The 23,445-nt window shown below is 33.2% G+C and overlaps 2 protein-coding genes and 1 pseudogene across 3 annotated transcripts; 2 read left to right on the forward strand and 1 right to left on the reverse strand.

Moving 5' to 3' along the window:
• The first annotated feature begins 1,456 nt into the window (after positions 1–1,456).
• Positions 1,457–14,820, forward strand: LOC107843881 (IAA-amino acid hydrolase ILR1-like 6). 2 transcript variants are annotated; one of them, XM_016688290.2, is made up of 5 exons: positions 1,457–2,391; positions 4,316–4,441; positions 10,486–10,800; positions 11,588–11,716; positions 12,826–14,197. In XM_016688290.2, the coding sequence occupies exons 1-5, from the start codon at positions 1,513–1,515 to the stop codon at positions 12,892–12,894; spliced, it is 1,518 nt and encodes a 505-aa protein (XP_016543776.2). In that variant the 5' UTR covers positions 1,457–1,512; the 3' UTR covers positions 12,895–14,197. The 2 variants fall into 2 exon arrangements, with proteins under 2 accessions (XP_016543776.2, XP_016543775.2); XM_016688289.2 differs by lacking the exon at positions 12,826–14,197 and adding an exon at positions 14,204–14,820 and having other exon boundaries at positions 1,466–2,391.
• Positions 14,821–15,697: 877 nt separating this feature from the next.
• Positions 15,698–17,980, forward strand: LOC107843882 (annotated as a pseudogene).
• Positions 17,958–22,771, reverse strand: LOC107843883 (haloacid dehalogenase-like hydrolase domain-containing protein 3). Its single transcript, XM_016688291.2, has 6 exons — positions 22,307–22,771; positions 20,118–20,224; positions 19,059–19,167; positions 18,772–18,933; positions 18,515–18,688; positions 17,958–18,182 (listed from the first exon to the last, which is right to left on the reverse strand). The coding sequence occupies exons 1-6, from the start codon at positions 22,583–22,585 to the stop codon at positions 18,153–18,155; spliced, it is 861 nt and encodes a 286-aa protein (XP_016543777.2). The 5' UTR covers positions 22,586–22,771; the 3' UTR covers positions 17,958–18,152.
• Positions 22,772–23,445: the final 674 nt, after the last annotated feature.

Genomic DNA, 23,445 nt, shown 5'->3' on the forward strand with positions numbered 1-23,445 from the left:
GCTACAACATCATATTTGTGGTATATGAAAGCGGACTATCGAATATCAAAACCAACTACCAAAATCTTAAAATTTACTCGTACTGATTGTCGAATACCTAACTATCAAAATTTTCGATTTGACTCAATAATTCAATTTTCGATGATTCATCCTCTCCCGTAGGTATATTATACCCACGTGATTATACTTATTATGGCAAAGAAAAATCAAAATCAAATATTATATAGTATAATATTTTATGTCTTTTAATTTGCACCATCCATCACTTTCCTAATACCCTATACCTATTATCTTCCCTCTCACCACCACCAGCAAAATTCAATTGAGAATGACAAAAATGGTGGGACCCACCTCCTGTCTTATTTTTCAACTGTTCTTAGACTTTTTCATAAGTTCCCACAAATTTAAGCAATGAATTTCACCACGTGACACAAATCACTACTCCGTCCAACTATCTAAAAAAAAAAAAAAAAGGCAATTCGATGCATTAAAACTATCACTATGAGCGATATTTGAGAAATAATTTTATTATAAAAATGTATTATATGTAGTCTTACCTTACATTTCTGTCAGAGGCTGTTTCCAAGGCTGAACCTGGTTTCACTACAAAAGTGTATTATACGCAGTCTTACCTTACATTTCTGCCAGAAGCTGTTTCCACTTACTTTACATTTTTGCCAGAGGCTGCTTTCAAGTCTTGAATCTGGTTTCACTATAAAGGTGTACTATACGCAGTCTTACCTTACATTTCTGCCAGAGGCTGTTTCCAAGGCTGAACCTGATTTCACTATAAAGGTGTATTATACGCAGTCTTACCTTGCATTTCTTTCAGAGGCTGTTTCCAAGGCTTGAACCGAGTCTCACTATAAAGATATATTATACGCAGTCTTACATTACATTTCTGCCAGAGACTGTTTCTAAAGCTTGAATCCGTGACCTCCTGATCAAATGACAATAATTTTATCAGTTACTCCAAAGCTCTTCTTCTGTCTGAATGTAATAAATATAATATTTTAAAAAATATATTAAATAAAAAATAGCATTTGATAACAACGATAAGATGAACATAAATAATTAATTTTTTTTTAAGTTGGATAGGTAATTTTAATATTTGTATTGAATAAGTATAGATAAACGGAAGAGGAAGTATAAATTCCTCTTTTACTTTATTGTTTGTACTATTATAGTATACCCTTTCTTTATCTTGCCCTTTACTATTATCACCACGTGTTGTTACTATTCTTCTTGTGGGGTTGTTGCCCTTTACGGGCTTTACCCCCTACCCCACCCCACTAATGAGCAAAATTCAAAATTTTAGGAGATCATGCGATATGAAATCGATCAACAGTTTCACGGCAATGGATGAAACGACAATTATTTATTTATATGAGTTTCGACGATTCATAACTTGTATGTTGATCTTTTGGATTGAGTTAGATCGAAGCATGCTAAATTCTTATGTATCTTACCTAATCGTGACGGTGTTAATAGAGCCTCATATTGATAGATGAGATGATAATTTATCTACTTGAACGATCATCGTTTTCTAAATTATCTTTCATGACTGAGTCAGATTTAAAGTCTATCTATTTTAATAGTAAGTCCACATCGATAAACCTGACCTACTATATGTTACATCAAGAAAAAGCGGATTCAGATGACTCCGATATACTCAAAACACTAAATCCGCCCCTACCTTCATGCTCTCTCTCTCACACACACTCACACACTCTTCTATTACTTCATCTATCCACTATTTTCCATTGTTTTCATATCATAAAACACAAACTTTCATCTCTCTCTACCTTCTACCTTCAACAACAACAACCAAAAAAAATGGACATCCTAATGAACTTCCTTCCAATTTCTTCTAAAAAAGCATTACTTTTTATCATACTCCTCTTTTGCATGGTATCTACTCCATTAAAAGCGGTGGTAAAAAGCACTGTTTCTTCTTCTTCTTCTTCATCTGCTGCTTCTTCTGATCAACGCGATTTGATCACATACTTCAAATCCACAAGAACTTTACTACCAAACCCTATAAACATACCCCTTCAAAACCAATCAAGAACATCAAAAATAAACCTCTTTACCTCATCATCATTGGATTGTTCATCAACATGGAACCAAGAATGTTCAAATGAAATTCTCAAAATTGCTCATAAAAAAGAACATGTTCATTGGATTAAATCAATTAGGAGAAAAATACATGAACATCCTGAACTTGCTTTTCAAGAATATCAAACTAGCAAAATTGTTCGTCAAGAATTGAACAAGTTAGAAATTTCTTATAAGTTTCCGATGGCTACCACCGGAATCCGAGCTGTCATCGGCTCCGGCCAACCACCATTTGTCGCTCTCCGAGCTGACATGGATGCCCTCCCAATTCAGGTTTGTCATTTTTAATGATAATACGCTCAGTATAATTTTATACATAAGGTCTAGAAGGACAGTATGTACGTAGCTATGTTTGTTTTGGGAGGTTGTCCAAATAAAATCATGGTTTTTTTTTTTTGTTCTCGTTGTTTTTAAGTGGTGTTTGAACATAAAAAATGTGATATTTAAAAAAAAAAAATATTCCGTAGTAAATTAAGTTATGTTTAGATATGAATTTAACTTGAAAAATATTGAAATTTTGTAAGTGAAAAAAAAATCATCTAAAAATTTGTTTAAATACTTAAAAACTTAGTTTAAAAAATTAATCCAATGTATAGTCAAATACTATTTCTTTTTTTCGAAAAAAAAAAAAAGAAACATATCCAAACGAGTCTTTATCTCGTGGTAGTTAAATTTTCTTACTGTTGAGGCTCATTTTTATTTATTTATTAATCTTAATATATACTATAGTATAAAAATAAATACTCAAAATATGTTTACCATTGAATGTTGAAACTATTAGCTTGGGATTTATTACTACTATAATATTTTTCTATTTTTTCATTTTTATATGTGGGGTAAAGTTTCACATGCATATCTATTTTGAGGAAAATGTCAAACTTTATCTTCATATCTACATTAGTTTCTACTTTCAAAATACTTGTCTTACTTATTATATTTAATAATAATATTACATCTTTTCTATTTATTCTTTGTACTTTTACGACACGTATCTCACTTGTATATGACGTCAGCTATATGTTTGTTTGACTTATTTGTCCGATTTATTTTTTAACACGTGAAAATATATTTATCCTAATAAATTGAAAATGTTTTATTCTTATCTTTAAATTATGACCATCCCTAAAGAATCTTATTTACTTTTATTTTCTTATAAACTTTATGTTATTTAAGGATAGTATCAGATCTTTTTGTTCATTCTTATGTACTGCTACTACACGTGTTTTATTTATACCTGACGTTAGTTATATATTGGTTTGACTTATTGTCTGGTTCATTTTTCAACAAGTGAAAATATATTCGGCCTAATAAATTGAAAATGTTTATTCTTATCTCTAAATTATGACCAACTCTTGAGGATTTTACTTTATTCTAAAAAAAAAATCTTATAAACTTTGTTTTATTTAATGACAATATCAGGCCTTTCTGTTCATTCTTATGTACTTTTTCACCACACCACATGTGTCTTACTTGTATCTGATGTTTGCCATATATATTTTTGACTTGATATCAGGTTTTATTTTAAACACGTGAGTCCTAATAAATTGAAAATGTTTTTTCCTTAAAATATGACCACCCCCTCAATGATTTTGTTTATTTTTAGTTTCTTATAAGCTTTGTTATATTTAACGATAGTACCATATCTTTTTGTTCATTCTTTTCTACTTTCAGCTATATCTTTTTGTTATATTTGTCTCGCTTGTACTTGATGTCAGCTATATATATTTTGTACTTTCACTACCACATGTGTCTCACTTGTACCTGACGCCAGCTATACGTATCTTTGACTTATTGTAGGAGTTCATTTTAAACACGTGAAAATATATTCATCCTAATAAATTGAAAATGTTTTTTCTTTATATTATGACCACCCCTTCAAGAATTTTGCTTATTTTTATACTTTCTTATAAGTTTTGTTGTATTTAACGACAATATCATATATTTCTTTTCATTCTTACGTACTTTCACCACGTGTGTCTCACTCGTATCTGATACCAGCTATATGTATCTTTAACTTAATTAGTATCAGCTTCAATTTTAAGCATGTGAAAATATATTAATCCAAATAAATTGAAAACGTTTTTTTCTTTAAATTATGACCACCCCTTGTTTTATTTTATTTTCTTAAACTTCATTTTATCTAAAATTTTGAAATTATTGATTTTTTGTTAATTGATTTTTGTACCATAATATATAGGAAGCTGTTGAGTGGGAACATAAGAGCAAAATTGATGGTAAAATGCATGCTTGTGGCCATGATGCTCATGTGGCTATGCTCCTTGGTGCGGCTAGAATTTTAAAAGCTCGTGAGAAGAATTTAAAGGTTAGTTTTGCAATAATGGCTATTTTTGCAAAATATGTTGCTCAAATTTTTTATGGTCATATTCTTGAATAAATTTTTTTCATTTATTGGGTGTAGTATTTTGTTCATTTCTTTATTTTTTGTTGTTTTTTTTTTTTTTTTTTTTTTTTTTATAAAATAACATAAAGAAAAATCTTTTCATTTATAGTCACATAATATTCCCCCAAACTTTATTGAAAAAAACTCAGTATCAATAACAACTACATCCTTGGAGGGATCTTACGAGTGGGGTCTGAAGAGGCTATCAAAATAAATTTTTTTTACTGTTATAAAGTAGGAATAAGATTGCGTACATACCATTTTCCTCAGATCCCACTGAAATTTCACCAAATATAAAGTTATTGTTAGGTTCGGAGAAGTTAGAATATACGAAAATCTGATCTTGTCTTTGTAAGATAGAAAAATCGTTTTTAATAGACCTTCGGCTAAAAAGTAAAAAGATCAAACTATCAAAGTATCAATTCAAGGTTATATATATTCTTGTGAGTGACAGAGAAAAAGAAAATGTTATTCTTGTGCCTCCTCAAAATAAAAATAAAATATTCTTTTGTTCTCCATATGATGGATTCCATAATATTTGGCATAAAATTTGGAGAATATTGGGGCACTAACCTCTTATTTTTTTTTTTATATATATACTTTGAATTGGTCATCATGGGTATTTTGGACTATTTCATTTGCAACAATGAGGATAGCACCTACACTTTTTGGCCAAATTGGTAAATCTAGTGAACTAACATTTAGTTTAGTTTATATTATTATTATTATATGATACCTTTATAGATGACGGCACTTTGTACAAACAATATTTAAGTTATAATATATGGTACTAATATAAAAATATAATTAGAGTATCTAGTACTTTCTAATGTTTCTTTTAGAACTTTGAGCCTACCTAAATGTAATTGTATTGGATTCTCTATTGCAAGTGCATTTTGGATGGTATTTGTATTTTTAAACTTTGCAGTATTTTGTGAAAATTTTAATTATCATTCGTATATTGGAATTTGAAGCTGATAGGAGATAACAAATATTTTCTGAAATTAATAAAGGTAGTAAATTAAATAAGAGATAAATAATTTAAATCGAATTTGATTCCTTTCCAATTGTTTTTTCTCCATTTATTTTGGTAGGGTATTTGATTTTGACGCATGTCTCATAAAAATTTAATAATATTTATAAATGGAGGCCGTGTAATGACAATTGAGAGGTTGTCATTGATATTCTTAGTCACATGATAAATTATGTGACACTACAACGTTATACATTTTTTTGACTCATATCATTCGATTATAATCGACATACAAATATCTTATCAATACATTTCTATAATTTTTTTTTCTTTTTTTGTCATTGTACATTATTAAAGAATCCATAACCGTCCTTCGGGACTGGCTCACTGATTTGAAGGGTGGTAGTCCACCACAGTTACCTGGGATCGATTCCCTCTTCAATATCTTTGAGCCATGAGTCTGTCGTACAGGGCTTGTCGAAAAATGCCCTTTAATTTTGTGGTCCTAAACATGTCATGCGAAAAGTTGAAATTAAAGTATTGTCGAAAAAAAAAAAAAGTCATTCTTTTTTAAATGGATTAAAAAAGAAAGTAACTCGTTCTTTAAAACGGAGGGAGTATTTTTTATGCAAATACTAGACCCTTTAATTTGTTTATTCTATTATATTGTTTAGAAGCATGAAAAAGTGAGTACTTTAATTAGTCTTAGGAATCTTACTTAGTATACTATGATTATTATGTCTATATATGATAGCATTAATTAAAAAATATTCATTAGAAATAGAGAATGATAAAGAATTGGTCCCATATTAATTATGGTTGTGTACTATAATGTCTACTAGAACCCTGTTCGTCTTTAATTTTTAATTTGATTCTCAAAATAAATATTTTTTTCATGAGATATAAATTTATATTTTTGCATTATAATATCTGACAAGTTCCTCTTTATAGAATTCGATCAGCTATTGGAAGGACAAAAATTTAAGATCGATAAATCCATTTGAATGACAAATTATAAAATTAAATACAACAAATACATAAAAATAGACCTACTTGCATTATACCTAGCCTTTGGTTTTAAATTTAATTAATTATTTGTCAATTTTTTTTTCCTTTTTCACAATTATAAAAGGATGAGGATGACATCCAACAAACTTTATTGAGAGTATAATTGGGACCATGGAACTATGCCAGGCATTATTTCTGTTTTAAGTCATTCTCAACATTTATGAACCTTCAAGAAAAGGCCAATGTGATATATTTTTGAAAGGGGCATGCTGAGTGGTGGTGTAGTGATGGGATTACTCCACTCTTAATCAGAGGTTTCGAATTCGAGCCCTGCGTATGGAGCAAAACTTGTTGGACGAGTCACTCCCAGAATAGACCCTGCAGTGTGTGATTCAGTTTAGTCGGAACTTCAATGTGGATACCAAATCCCGAGTGGAAAAAAAAAAAAAAAAGGGGCCAATGGGTTAATAAATGGAAAGATAAACCACCTTTTTATATTTATTTATTTATTTTGGATTTTTTTTTAAATTTTATTTAGAAATTTGGACGGATAGAACTTAGGGGTGTTTGGTTTGGAATTGTTATCCGGGATAACTAATTCAATTTTCTAACCAAACTTGAATTAGAGTACTATTTAGAGATGCCCATATGGACCATCATTTCACACGTCTCAAACTTGAATTTTTTCTTTTGCTATATTTTCAACCATGTCTAGGGTATTTTAAAAATAATTTTTAAGATTCGTCTATATCTTATCCTCTAAAAATTCTACTTATAAAATTATATTAAATATAGTATTGTTGTATTTGCATCCATCAAAAATGAGGTTTTTTCATTAATCTTATATAAGAGAAAAATTTCTTTCAAAAATTAACCATCATTTTCTTCATTTCTATCTCTTTGATCATTGACAATTGACTTTTAAAGAACATCCTTTTTTCATTTTTGTTATTTGTTTTGTGTTGGTGTTTTTTTTTTTTTCATTCAATGTTCGTATTGAGCCAGATTAAGTCTGAATTTGTGTTGAAAGTCTTACGTTAGAAGTAAAATACTTTTTAACAAAATACGATTTCATACTCAATGTTTGTATCTAAAATCTCTAATTAAGAATGATGGATAACTTACTATTCCATTGTAACCTTTGTTGGTTCGTGACACTTTTCTATGCAAGCTAGTGGGCACACATGGTAAATAGTTAAACAAGATAGATTTGCACGCTATCAGGTCAACTAAAAGATAAATAAAAAGTTAAACTATCATAACTAGTGGAATTTATAGCAGACTAAATTCCAATTATTGTGTGAACATTCATTTGGATAAATAATTAAACATTTTGTGTATATAGTTTGAACTAAATTGTTTGTCGAAAAGTCCCGCATCGGATGAAAAAGAGACGAGCAGTCTCTTTATATGATATTGGACAATTGCTCCCTAATGAGCTGTTGGTTGGAGTAAAATTAGTGATAAATACTTTAATAGTTACATGATATTAACAAAAGTGTAAAAATCTTTGTTTATAATATCATGTAACTGTTGGAGAATTCATTACTAATTCTACTTGAGAAGCTATTTCGTCTAGTCGTCTAGTGTGAGTTATAAAGGATAAGTAATTTCGGATTTTTTTTCATCACGCATGAAACTTTGGTGTGAGGTATAAAGAATAAGTAGTCTCAGAATAAAATAAAGGATTATTTTATCCTATGTTTGATTGGAGGTATAAGTTAATACTGGGATAACTTATCCCACCATTTACACCATAATGATAGGATAAATTATCCCATATGCATGGTGAGATAAGTTATCCTGAATCATCTCGGAATAACTGATCCGAAAATTAATTATTCCTGGATAAATATTTTCCAATCAAACGACCCCTATATTGTTGAAGTTGTGTTTTTTTGGGTTTTCCAAGGTATCCCCACAGTCGGCAGTTGTGAGACTAATCCTCCGTTCCTCTGTCAGCACACTAAGCGGTAGAGAATTGGCCACAGAGTTTGCTCCATTCGTCAGAGGTGGGGATCGAATCTCCGACCTCTTGCTTAAGGGATATGGCGTTGAACCACCATGCCAACTCTAGTCGGCAGCCGTGAGACTAATTCTTCGTTCCTCTGTCAGCACACTAAGTGATAGGAAACTGACCACAGAATTTACTCTATTCACCAGAGGCAGGGATCAAATTCCCGACCTCTTGCTTAAAGGACATGACGCTGAACCCGAAATTGTGTTAAAAGCATAAACCATACTAAAAAGGGACAGAGGCCAAAATGGAAAAAACACTTACTAATTTCAACTATCAAGTTGACCACTTGAATAATCATTACAACATGTGCTATGTGGTACTAAGCCAAACAGCAAAATAAGAATAATGTTACTTAGAATGTGGGATAGAATTTATAGATGCCCACATTAGCCATTATTTGACTAGTCACAATCTTGAATTTTTCTTTTTCACAGTATAAGCTTTTACATCCATCATTAATCAAGTTAATTTTCATTAATCTTGTATGATCTAATTATTTTCATTCGTCTTATTTGTTTTGTATTACTGTATTTTTTTCATTCTGTTCTCGTATTGAGCTAGATTAAATTTGAATTTGTGTTAGAGACTAAAACGCTTCTTAACAGAGGTGATATCATACTCAAAATTTCAAATTTAAAATCATAAATACTTACTACTCTGTCACAATTCTTGTTAGTCTATGTCATGTTTCTATGCAAGTTACTAGACACACATGATAAATAATTTAATGTTTACCTTCTATGCACAGACGATATTGACAGTAGTAAATTTTACGCTATTGTTATTAGATCACTTAAAAGATTATACAATAAAAAGTTAAAATTATCTTACTAGTGGAATTGATGATGTGAAAATAAGGCAATCACTACATTTTGATTATACTCTGTGAAAATCCTGATTCCAACACTATCTAATCGTGTTGATGTTAAATTCCTTGGCTTCTATTTATATTTACTTCTTAATAGTTTAAATCCTCCTTTACGAAATTCTTGGTTCGAACACTCCCTAATTATATTAATGTGGAATCCTTTGGCTTTACTGTGTATACATTTTTATATGTTTAATTTTCCTTCGTGAAACTTTTGATTCTGCCACTGCCTAATATTGTTGATGTTTATGAATCTTTTTCGTGAAAATTCTTGGTCTACCAAATCTAATGTTGTTGATATTCATGAATACTCTTAGTGAAATCCTGATTCCAACATTATCTGATATTTTTTATGTTTACAGATCCTCTTCGTGAAAATCATGATTCCACCACTATCTAATATTATGGACGTTTATGAATCTTCTACGTAAAAATTCTAATTCCAACACTATCTTCTAATGTTTGTTGATACTTATGAATCTTTTTCGTTAAAATCCTGATTCGGCCACTATCCAATATTGTCAATGTTTATGAATCATCACCGTGAACTATCTAATATTGTCAATGTTTACAAACCTTCTTTGTGAAAATCCTGATTTCGCTACTATCTACTATTATCAATGTTTACAAATCTTCTTCGTGAAAATCCTGATTCCGCTGCTATCTAATACTGTCAATGTTTACAAATCCTCTTCATGAAAATCCTGATTCTGCTACTATCTAATATTGTCAATGTTTTACAAATCCTCTTCATGAAAATCCTAATTCCGTTACTACCTAATATTGTCAATGTTTACAAATCCTCTTCCTGAAAATTCTGATTTCGCTACTATCTAATATTGTCAATGTTTATGAATCATCATCGTGAAAATTTTGGCTCCGCCACTATCTAATATTATCAATATTTACAAATTCTTTTCGTGAAAATCCTGATTCCAACTCTCCTGTGTCTCATGTTGTTAATGGTTTGTTTATGAATCATCATCGTGAAAATTTTGGTTCCGCTACGATCTAATATTATCAATATTTGAAAATTCTTTTTGTGAAAACCCTGATTCCGGCACTGCTATATCTCATGTTGTTAATGGTTTGACCAGGGGACAGTGATTCTAATATTTCAACCAGCAGAAGAAGCAGGGAATGGAGCAAAAAGTATGATAAAAGATGGAGCATTGGAAAATGTGGAAGCAATATTTGCTGCACATGTATCACATCAACATCCAACTGGTGTAATTGGTTCAACAAGAGGTGCATTACTTGCTGGCTGTGGTTTTTTTAGAGCTGTCATTAATGGAAAAACAGGTCAAGCTAGCAGTCCCCACCACTCAATTGACACTCTACTTGCTGCTTCTGCTGCTGTTATCAGCTTGCAAAGCATTGTTTCTCGTGAATCTGATCCATTGGACTCTCAGGTAAGTATTATATTTGCAACTAGCTATCCTCGAGGTGTTTTTCATCTGGTATTCGATATTTATATTAGAGCTTTAATTAATTCGAATTTACGGTGCGTCTCTATGAGTGATTGAGTCAGAATTTTCACTTCATTTGGTGTTCTGTACCTATCTTAGAGCTCTAATCAATCTGTATTTGCATGTGTTTCTATCGGTGATAGAATTAGAATTTTCATTAACGAGTTTTATTTGGTGTTCGATATCTATCTTAGAGCTTTAATTAATTCGTATTTGCATTGCGTCTCTATCGATGACAAATTCAGAATTTTTCCGTATTTGCATGTGTCTCTATCAATGACTGGGTTAGAATCTGAAATATTTAATTAAAGGTTAAAAAATCATATTCATTCCAGAAGAACGTGGATGATATCAAGATTTCATTTATCTATAAATTTAATTTGTTGTCTTTATACTAAAAAGGTCATCTTTTTTTTTTTCCTTCAAAAGTGAGGTTTCCAATTAATTTTCTAACTTGGGGAACTCGAGAAGAATGTATTTCGACATGAGGTCATTTTCACGATTTGAATTTGTAACCTCCTCAAGTTTTACTTTCAAATGTAGCCCTCTTTCACTTTACCACATAAAAAAATAGTTTTCGCCTATTACATCACTTGAAAGAAACCTACAGATAATCGTTCATGACTATTATAACTCCTAACTTGAATTATAAAGTAAGTTACTATTTATAACAGATTAAAATACATTGATAATTTGAGTTTTTTTTTTTTTTTTTTTAATTTAATTATAGGTGGTGTCAGTAACATCTTTCAATGGTGGAGATAGTCTTGATGTGATACCAGAAACAGTTACACTTAGTGGCACTTTCAGGGCTTTCTCAAGAACCAATTTTTATCAGCTTCTTAAAAGGATAAGAGAGGTTAGTAAACATTATTACTATTATATTATGAGATAAGCATCCAGTTTTTTCGAATTATGGTCAAAGTCTCTGTGGCACACTTCAATTTCATAGAGGCCCTATTACTCCTCACCTCAATTATTTTAGCGTATTTTTTTCACCCTTTTATGCTGATGTGACACTTTATTACATAAAATGACATTCATGTCAAAGATGTCACGTAAATTAAAAAAAATTAATAAAAATATGCTAAAATTTAGTTTAGAAGGTAATAGAATCCTCATGAAGTTAATATTAACCGACATTTAAAGAAAATCATATCATATGTTACTTTACTTCAACAACAATTATTTTTCTTATTTTTATTTAAAGTGGGCATGGTTAGATATATGGCCTTGAAAAGGCAAAAAAAAAAAAAACTATATAATCTCATATTAAATTAATTCGATATTCTTAAGTTCAGTTTTGATATTTAAATCATGATAAATAGGTAATGATAGTTTATTCGACTTTAACTTGGATATACTCATATAATAATATAACTTTACCTTTTCAAAATCAACTAGATTATACTATAATAACACCTTACACATGTAGAACTATTCAAAAAAAAGTATAAGCAATTCCCTTCATTAATCAGTTATCAAAAATTTGATCTCGATAATTATAATTCGATATCTAGGATACCATTTATATCTACCCAGTCAGCACTTATCCTAAATCTGGCAAGATAACCCTATTTTGGCCAAATATCATAGGGACCCAATGTTGGTAATGTCCACAAACAGAAAATGCCAAGATTTGATTGAAGAATTACACATCACATGGTATGATCCCCTGGTGATTAGGCTTTAAAAAAACAAATAGTTAGTGTACTAAAGTTCCCGCTATGTGCAAGATTCGGAGAAGGGCTTCACCACAAGGGTGTATTGGACGTAGCCTTATTCTGTACTTTATCAGTTATTTCAAGGCTCCCCTTCCCTAGTTGATTAGGCTTAAAGCTTTTAAAATAAGCAAGACTAAATCATCACTACTAGATATGCATGTTAAACCATTTTTTTTTTTTGTTTTCTCGTCCTGTGTCCTGTGCCCGCATTGGAGCTCCGACTAATTCGGATTGCGCGTTGCAGGGCCTATTAAGGTGGCACCGCTCCCAACAGAATTTTCTCCATACGCAGGATCGAACCCTCGACCTCTGATTAGGGGTGGAGCAGCCTATCCACTGCACGACAACTCATGTTGATATGTTACACCATATATATATATAAGGAGGAAAGTCCTTTCACCAATTTTGTAATTAATTGGAAAAAATAAAGATCCCATATCCAAAACAGTAGAAAAAGACAACATATATAAGAAAAACGTGCATACTAAAATCTTTTAGTATATGGTCACTTAGCTATTGAAAAATAGTTTAATATTCACTCAATTATTGGAATCCAATATTTTCAAACATTCTATTTCACTATAGTAATATTTTGAGTCACCTTTTCTGTTATAAAACAAAGAAAGTGACTGTTTATACTGTATTGTTGTCAATAATTGAGTGACTTTTCTATTAAAAAATTAAAAAAAATGAACAATTTCCTATACTTGAGTTGATTATATAAGCAATCAACTCCCTCATTTTTGCAACTAGTGTAGGTTTCAACTTTCAAAGTACTCCTGTAGTGAAATTTGTTTGTCCTAATTTTCTTTTTTAATCAGTTTTAAAAAAGAATATTCTTTTTCTTTTTTTGAGAAAATACACTATTTTCACCTGAACGATACACACTCCAACTTAAAGGGGGTCTTATTATCCTTGAACTAATTAAAACCGTATTTGTGGCACCCTTAGTGCCTACATGGTATATACGTGGCACACTGCGTGAATCAACACATTGAAGGTCCACGTAAAAAGGCACACGTATGTGCCACGTAGGTACTAAGGTTGTAAAAAATACGGTTTTAATTAGTCCAGGGATAATAGGACCCTCTTTGAGTTCGGATGTGTCTCAGCAATTTCGATTATAGTTCAGGGTGAAAACAGTGCATTTACTCTTCTTTTTTTTGCAACTTTTTAAGTTCAACGTTTCACGTAACATATCTCTATTTTAAGTTCAACGTTTCACGTAACATATCTCTATCTACAAAATTAAGGGACATTTTGACACCCTCGACATATCTTTAGATTAGGACCACAAAATTTAGATGTCTGATTTACTTTCTTAAACGCCGTATAAAGTCGAAATCAGACTCACAATTTAAATAGAGGGAGTAATTTCTTAGGTCTAGGATGTTCCTACCACACAATGCACTTTGTATTACTCCATCCATTTAAGTTCTTACGACAGATTTTGACTGAACACGAAATTTAAGAATAAGAAAAAAAAATAGAACTTGTGGTTAAATATTGCATGAGATTTCGGTGGTGGCTAGAAAATATGTCATTCTTTTTTAAACGGATTAATAAGGAAGCAAAAGAGTACATTGTAATAATCCACACTTAAAAACTTTTTTTAACAACAGGTATTCACAGAACAAGCTAGTGTATACAGATGCACTGCAACTGTAGACTTTTTCGAAGACAATGACACGATCTACCCTCCGACAGTGAACGATGAGAGAATGTACGAGCACGTAAAGAAGGTGGCTCGTGATTTAGTCGGAACGACCAATTTTAAGGTCGTTCCGCCAATGATGGGAGCAGAAGATTTTTCATTCTACTCTGAAGTGATTCCTGCTGCATTTTTCTATATAGGTATAAGGAATGAGACATTAGGGTCAATTCATACTGGACATTCACCACATTTCATGATTGATGAAGATGTATTGCCTATTGGTGCAGCTACGCATGCTGCGATCGCGGAAAGATACCTTTATGAATATGGATCTTGAATATAGCAATATTTTTTTTGTTCAGGTGCTCGACTAGTTAAGCAAGCCTCACTTGTCGATGTTGAAATAGGAAATTTTCTTTAATGCAATTTTTTTTGTCCTTTTTTTCTTCTTCTACTCCTACATAGTATATGCCAACCTATGTTGTACTAATTTTTTGTTGTCTTAATGTTTTTTCCATGAGGTTGGACACATGAATCATGAAGAAAAGAGAAGATATATGATTATATCAAGTTCTTTGCTGGGTATTACTGTCTTAAAGTCTTAACTTGTAATGTCATAACCCAAGTACCATTGTCCGTCTTGGGTCTAGGCAAACACACATTGTGCCCAAAAGCGTGTCATAACCCAAGTTCATGGCACGTATTTGTCCGTCTTGGGTCCAGGCAAATGCACATTGAGCTCCAAAGCGGGTCATAACCCAAGTTCATGGCACGTATTTGTCCGTCTTGGATCCAGGCAAACACACATTGAGCCCAAAAGTGCGTCATAACCCAAGTTCATGGCACGTATTTGTCCGTCTTGGATCTAGGCAAACGCACATTAAGCCCAAAAGCGCACATACCATGTAAATATTTGAGCTATGTCTTAGTTCACTTTCCTCTTTCATTCAGATGTGAGATTCACTTAAAGTATTATGTGCACCTCATCTTTAGAAGCTTGTCAGCCTAAAAGTTTATCAGTCCTGCTTGACCCGCCCTTATTAGCCTCGCGCCACATGGGGAGTGCTCAATACTTTTTGATAATTTTAGATGTTAAAAGAAATCGTATCTCATGCTACATTTAATTATAAAGAAGGATATAAATGTATCATATATTAACTATTATAAAGCATTTCCACCTTAAGAAGTTACATGGAAGGTCCAATAACATGGACTTACAATAAACAAAACACCATTAGAGTCAACTTTAATAGTTTTCTAATCTTTTTGTGGCTTTACAATCTTCTTTCCTTCAACATTTCATTAATTAGCATGTTCTTAATTACTTGTCTCAAAGGAAAAGCGTAGTTTCAATCCTCAACTAACTGCATTTCAAGATTCTATAATCAAACCAATTATGTATATAATCTTGATCAACTTCCTACTAACTAACCCCATAATCTCAAATTCTCAAAACATCATCATGTCTTCTTCTGGTGAATCAAATATAGCAATTGCTAAAACTGTCATATCAGCAGTTGGCTCAGCTGCTGCAATGGCCATGTTGGCACATAATCTCCCACAAGAAGTTCAGGATTATATCTTTTTTGGCCTTAGAAGTGTTCTTATCAAGTTCTCGAATCAAATGACTATGGTGATCGATGAGTTTGATGGTATGGTGAGCAATGAAGTGTACGAGTCTGCGCAGATTTACCTAGGCTCGAAGCTCTCTCCTGACACGCGTCGCTTCAAAGTAAGCAAACCTGAGAAGGAGAAGAGTTTCAACACAAGCATGGAACGAAATGAGGAAGTAGTTGATGTTTACAAGGGTGAAAAATTCAAGTGGATTTGGATATGCAAACAAGTTGGAACATCAAGAGAGTATTTCTACAATCCGCGTGACATGAACTCAACTCTGAGATCCGAGGTTAGATCCTACGAGCTCACATTTCATCGAAAACACAAGGAGTTAGTCCTTGAATGTTACTTGGCTTACATTATCAACGAGGCGAAGTTGCTAAAACTTGAAACCAGGACGCTCAAAATCCACACTATGGATTATGAGAATATGCATGACCTTAGTGCAGTGTGGACACCGGTGAATCTTGATCACCCCGCGACATTTGAGACATTAGCAATGGACTCGGAGCAAAAAGATATGATCGCGAAGGATTTGGACAGATTTGTGCAGAGGAAAGATTATTATAGGAGAGTTGGGAAAGCGTGGAAACGAGGGTATTTGTTGTATGGTCCTCCGGGGACAGGGAAATCAAGTTTGATTGCTGCAGTGGCGAATTACTTGAACTTTGATGTATATGATTTGGAGTTGACAGAGGTGAAGAAGAACACAGACCTTAGGCGGTTGCCAATAGGTCCATTCTGGTGATCGAGGATATTGATGCCACCATTGATTTGCAAGAGAAGTTGTCTAGTCGAGTAGCTGATCCTTCGAATGAATCTCATGAGGAAGGAAGCGAGGTTAGCAGCGTTATCATTTTCACACTTCTATTTACGTTTTCTAATTTAGTATAATATCCAAGGATACTCGTAGCATGATATGATACAATTTCCTTCGAATCAAGTTCACATTGTTTTCCTCGACCACCAATAAAGGACTTGAATAGGAGCCTTGGAGTAACTGGTAAAATTGTTTTCATGTGACCAGGAGGTCATGGATCCAACCCTCTTGCAGTAATGCAAGGTAAGACTGCCGTACAATAGATCCTTCTGGTCGGGGCCCTTCCCTGGACCCTGCGCATAGGGGGAGCTTTATAGTGCACCAATAAATATTTCCCTCGGACTCATCACATAGTTTGTCATGGAAGATTGACAAGGCCCTCCAACCTAGTTCAACATGGCTCGTCACTAAGATGACGGGCCAACCTATCACCAAGACTCACATGCAGCCTTATCAAGCGATCTGCCATTGTCGCAGTCCTCCACTGTTGTTACATCAATGTAGATTGCCTCATCATTAGAACTTTTTTCTTCTGTTACCAATGTGAGACTTTCTTCGCTTCCAAGACAAATGCAACGATATAAACGTCCACATGTTTTCGTTGTCTCTCTCTCTTTTATTGTTACAGGTGACATTGTCCGGTTTGTTGAACTTCATCGATGGATTATGGTCGAGTTGTGGAGACGAAAGAATCATAATTTTCACAACAAATCACATAGAAAAGCTTGACCCTGCATTGCTACGACCAGGACGAATGGACATGCACATTCACATGTCATATTGTACACCTTCTGGCTTCAGGCTTCTTGCTTCCAATTACCTTGGGGTTATAGAACATCAACATTTTGAAAAAATTGAGAGTTTAATCGAAACGAATGCCGTGACGCCGGCTGAGGTAGCAGAGCAACTGATGAAGGATGATGAAGTTGACATTGCACTAAAAGGATTGATTGATTTTCTTCATATGAAGAAGAAAGAACATGAAGAGGCCTATGTTGAAAGGGGCAAAGTTGGCAATTTTTATGAATTTTTTTTTCTCTTTTATTTTGCAAACTACTTTTGAAAAATAATTCCAAAGTCCTTGGAAACAGCCTCTGACAAAAATGCAAGGTAAGATGGCATACAATACACCCTTGTGGTGGGGCCTTTCCCGGACCCCGGGCATAGCAGGAGTTTTAGTGCACCGAACTGCCCTTTTTTTTTTTTATAGTATTAAGTTTGTAAATGTTTGGACCTACAACAGCTTACTCCCAAATACAACAGCTTACTCCCAACATACAAAAGAGGCTACAAACATTATGGCATTGAGAAACCAAAGTTGTACAGCCTGTTTATTCACACTGCAACTAACAAAGGCCTTTGTGCGTTATCTCTCATACTGATTACAAAAGCTGAATATTTACATACATACGATTGTGAGGAGATTTCTACACAAGACGTGGCTTTTTACACAACGAAAGCATCTACGAATATTACCCCTTCAGACCTCAACGCCTATTCTCTGAGCAACCTGCACGAGACAAACATCAGGTCACACGACAGTTTCAGCCGAAGCTAAGAAGTCAGTGCAACTAGTAATGAAAAACATTCTAGTGAATCGCGAACAATGCATTTGGTTGTACCAAGATGAGCTAGAAAACGTGACAAACATCAGGAGGCATGCCAACTACAAATCTAACCGGAGAGAGATCACAATAGTGCAAGTAGAAAGGTATTGGGAACTTCTTGCGCGTCATAAAAGTGTTTCCCGGAAATTTAAATCAAATTTACGCAAGCAGATTCTTTGTTTTCGAAGTTTTGTTCAGTAAGTTAACCAAATAAAGCAAGTTATAGTAAAAATACCTCTTTGAAGGAGGTAACGTCGCTTCCCCACAGCCAGGCATCACAACCTGCATCTCTAGCACCCCAAATGTCATTTCTACGATCATCGCCTACATGAACAGCATCGTCTGGATTTACTCCTAGTAACTCACAAGCTTTTAAGAATATTGTTGGATTAGGCTTCTCTGCTTCTACCTGTTTAAAGACAAAAAAGAATATCAGCTATTGGATCAGCAAGGATGAAAGGGAAGCAAAAGGAAAAACGACAAACGTATAACCTCAGCTGAAACTGCTACGGCATCAAACCAGTGATCACAGTTCAGAGCCCGCAACACTGGTCTCAATCGGGTGTCAAAATTCGACACTACAGCCAACTTCACTCCTGCCGCTCTAAGGGCCTGGAATACCTTCTCAGCATCTGGATCACAAAGATGCCAAGCCTATTGAACAATGACAAACGAAAGTAAAATCATTGAGCAGTTCTTATTAGTGGAGATGTTCTGTTGTCAACTCGAACAATAAACCAATTTGCTGTCAAAAAGATGGTAATTCAAAGTGAGAGAACCTTTTCAGTAGTATAATAGTTATACAGCTCCTCAAAGTACTGAGAGTCGGAACAGCCAGTAGAAGAACTAACTATATGTTGCCAAAATGGTCTTCCGTCGTTAACATATCTGCAATATGAAGACCAGAGAAATTTAACAAAGTATAACAATAACGTAAATGATCTCAAAATATGTACAGATCAATATTCGGTCACGAGATGTGAAAAGAATGTGGTCTTTGATGTGCATAGAAGCATTTGGCTGCCCCTGTGATGTCAAACCAATAAATTTAATCAACCGTGACATTTTTGAAGCTATGTTGCTCGAACTTTTCAAAAATGTCATTGCGTGCGTGTCAGAAGTGGTGCATTTTTGCAGGATCTGACACGGGTGCAGCAACATATTTGGAGAGTCTGAGCAACTTAGGTTAGAAGGGAATAGCTGTTACAGAAGTTCAAGTAACATAACCAGATGCTTGTGACTAACCAAGACGGGTTTTTGAGATTTTAAGAGTTACGAATACTTGCATTTGACTTTTATAAAACAATGGTATTCGTGTTTGTTAACCACAATTAGACAAGCACACTAGACACATCAAAATATAAATCCCTTGAATACGCTAGGTAGCACCAGGTGATGTTGTTGTTGTTGTTTGTACGCTAGGTAGCTCCAATATTTCTAACCAACCTAAGAATCGGAGAAACTTCTACTTGCACAGAAGTTTTTTGAACGGGTAAATCAATTCTCAACTTAGTCTTTGATTGATTATCCATTTCAATGCAGAGTAAATAGAACGGATAAAGAAGGCAAGAACAGCATTTCCTTGTTCGCACTTTCAATTACTACAGCTTGTTGGTAAACAGTAAAATCAGATGGCATATTACCAGCAAATTTGGCAATTTCTCCATCCTTAAGCTAGAAAATTTCAACAAAAAACATATCTCATAGGAACGAATGATTAGCAGTGACTGATGTTCTTTCCGAAAGATTACGAAACGAAATATCAATAAGGAAGCAAGTTACTACAGATTCAAATGACAACCAACAGGTAAGATAATAAGCGGTTCAAAACAAGATACCTTAGCCTAGATCTACCCCAAGGTTGCTTGTAAGCCCATCTGTATCGTTTCAATATCTCGTCTTCAGAATACTCCACCCCGTACTTCTCACCAATTTGCCTGTAAATCTACAAAATCCAATATGGTTAAAATATTGTGGCAAGAACAAACAGAATATAAAGGGACAAGCAGAATAAACACAGATAAGTCCATAAAACCAACATGTAAGGGGAAAAAATTAGGAAATGAGGCTGAAAGACAATGATATAATAATAGTTTCTTTGCCCATACTGAATGAGATAGGATAACGTAAAATATATGTGTACACACATAGACAGAGAACCACCAAAATATCTAAAAATTAATCAAATTATCGGAACACAATGTTGCAGAATGAGACGGTGTGTAAGCCGTAAACAGTGGATCAAGCAAAAAATATTACTCCCTTTGTTCTGTTCCAATTTATCTGACACACTTTACTTTTTAGTTTGTCCCAAAAGAACGTTACTTTTCTATATTTAGAAACAATTTAAACTTCAAAATTCTCATTTTCCCTTAATGAGATGATTTACAGTCGTACAAATGTGTAAGACTTGTTTTATACGGCAAGTTTCAAAATTCGTTCTTTCATAAACTTCGTGCATAGTCAAATAGTGCCACATAAATTAAGACAGGGGTACTACAATAAATTTTTCATACAAGCAAAAAAGGAAATTTAATAGTCACTAGCTTTTCTGGTTCTTCAACCAGTAGATCCAGAAAAAAAATCATTTCTTTGACAAATTTTTCATCAGAGCAGAAAAAATAAATACAATATACTACAAGCAGAAACAAATTGCGTAGTAGCATTTGTAGTTTCCTAATTTTAAACATTAGTAGATCCAGAAAAATTATAAATTTAACAAAATTTCAATCAGAAGCATAATAGTAATAAATTGAAATACTAAACGCGGAAAGAAATTTTCTTCACTTAGACCAGACATTTGATATAAAGTCTCCTAATGAATAAAAACCACAAACCATGAAAACAGGGAAAAAAAGTACTCCTTCCATCCCAATTTTCTTTCTTCGAATGTAACTTTTTCATATAATTTTTAAAGTTTTTGAATTGTTGATTCTTGTGACTTGTACTAATTTTTATAAGTACAACCTATGTTGCTCGGACTCGTCAAATCAATGGGTGCGTGTCGGATTCTTCAAAAATACACTAATTTTGGCGAATCCGACACGGGTGCGGCATCAAAAAAGAAGAGTACGCGTAACTTAGAGTACAACAATAATAACATACCTATGTAGCTCAAACATAATACTAAAGAAAATGCAGAGCTTCAACATATGATCAAAAAATATGTAGCTCAAACTCTCCAATTATGTTGCCGCACCTATATCATATCCTCCAATAATACACTAATGTTACAGAATCCAACATGCAACCAAAATCATTTTCAAAGAGTCCAAACAACATAAAAAAGTACAGCACAAAAAGAAAAAAAAAAAAGCCCGGTGCGCTAAGCTCCTGCTATGCACAGGCAATGACGGACCTACACTCTTCGGCAGAAAATTATGTTATATATACATAGTTAAAATTATTTTTTATGTATACATATTATATGTTGAACCCCTTCGATTAGTTTTTATATTCACTTATGAACCTTAGCGAAAATCCTGGCTCCGCCACTGGGCACAAGGTCTGAGGAAGGACCCGATCACAAGGATTTATTATATGCATCCTCACCTTACATATCTGCAAAGGCTGTTTTCACTTTACATTTCTGCAATTTATTATATGCATCCTCACCTTACATATCTGCAAAGGCTGTTTTCACTTTACATTTCTGCAAGGGGCTGTTTTCAAAGCTTTTGAACCCGTGACCTTCTGATCACGTGACGGCAACTAAAAAAGGGCGCTATGCGCGGTGTCCGAGAAGGGCCCCATCACAAAGGTGCATTGTACGCAGCCTTACCTTGCATTTCTACTAGAGGCTATTTCCAAGGTTTGGACCCGTGACCTCCTGATCACGTGGCAGCAACTATACCAATTACTCCCTGTAAGCACACCACAAGAATACTATCTATTCCACGCAGTCTTACCTAGCATTTCTGCGACACTAAATCTTCCACATAGATCAAAAAAATTCAAAAAAAATGGCTAAAAACTAGAAATGGACATCAAAATTTATCCAAAAAATCTCAAATAAATGAGAACAAACCTGAGCCATAGGTTGAGAAGGAATAACAAGAGTACCAACAGCATCAACAAGTAAAGCCTTATGTGTTAACCCACCATACAAACTCCTTCTATATTCTTCATACTCTTTCACTAATCCAAACAGCGCCGCCGACGACGGAGTCGGCGACGACGGAAACTCTTCCACCGGTGACACAGCAGCCGCCGCCGCCGTTGAAAATGGATATACCGGGTCGACCCGATTGGATTTACGGGTTAAACTGCTGAGTGTTCGAGTGATTAACCTCGTTCTTAACGCCATTAGATAGAGACAAACAAATCTTCAATTTTTTTTTGGCAATGAAAATTCGTTATGTATGTGTTATATATATATATATATGTATGTATATATGTATATATATTATTTGATATTTATTTATTAATCTCCATCAATCTGTCGTACGTGTGTTTTGGGAGAGACAGAGAGTGAAGAAGAAGAAGAAAATGTAATATGGAAAATCGGAAAGGTGGTTATTTAACGCCCACTGCTTGAGTTTTTTGTTTTTTAATTCGTACCGCGCATTGAAGTCCGACTAATTTTACTTCTGATTATGGGAGGAGTAACCTCATAACTGCTGGTTACTTTTGATATTCTAATATATCTATCTTTTGACAGTTATTTTCTTTAGAAATATTTTAAATTATCAATTATTATGATTTATAATATTTTTTATATAATTTTTAAATATATAAATTTTATTTTGAAAATATTAAAGATTTTATGATCAAATTTATGATTAAATTTAAATTTCAAAAAAATAAAATGTGTCACAAAAATTGAAATAATGGAAGTAATTTATTTTAATTGGACAGTGAGATAATATATCTGTAGCTTATCGAAGATATGATTTTAGATAGAAAAATTTAAAAATTAGAATTAGTATAAATATTTAATAAGTAGTCGAGTGTTGTGAAATTGTTTTTTATTATTTTACTATTTTCTTCGCTTTAATGAATTATTTCTTTTGATTAAGTTTAAGTTTGTGTTCTTAAAATAAAATTATATTAAATATATTAAAATATTATTTAATTTTGTAGTCTCAAACATGTCGCATGAAAAGTTGAAACTAAATATTATTAATAAAAAGAAAAATATGTCATTTTTTTTTTAATTTTAGAAAG

This window comes from Capsicum annuum, chromosome 10, assembly GCF_002878395.1.
Source record: "Capsicum annuum cultivar UCD-10X-F1 chromosome 10, UCD10Xv1.1, whole genome shotgun sequence".
Classification (NCBI taxonomy): domain Eukaryota; kingdom Viridiplantae; phylum Streptophyta; class Magnoliopsida; order Solanales; family Solanaceae; genus Capsicum; species Capsicum annuum.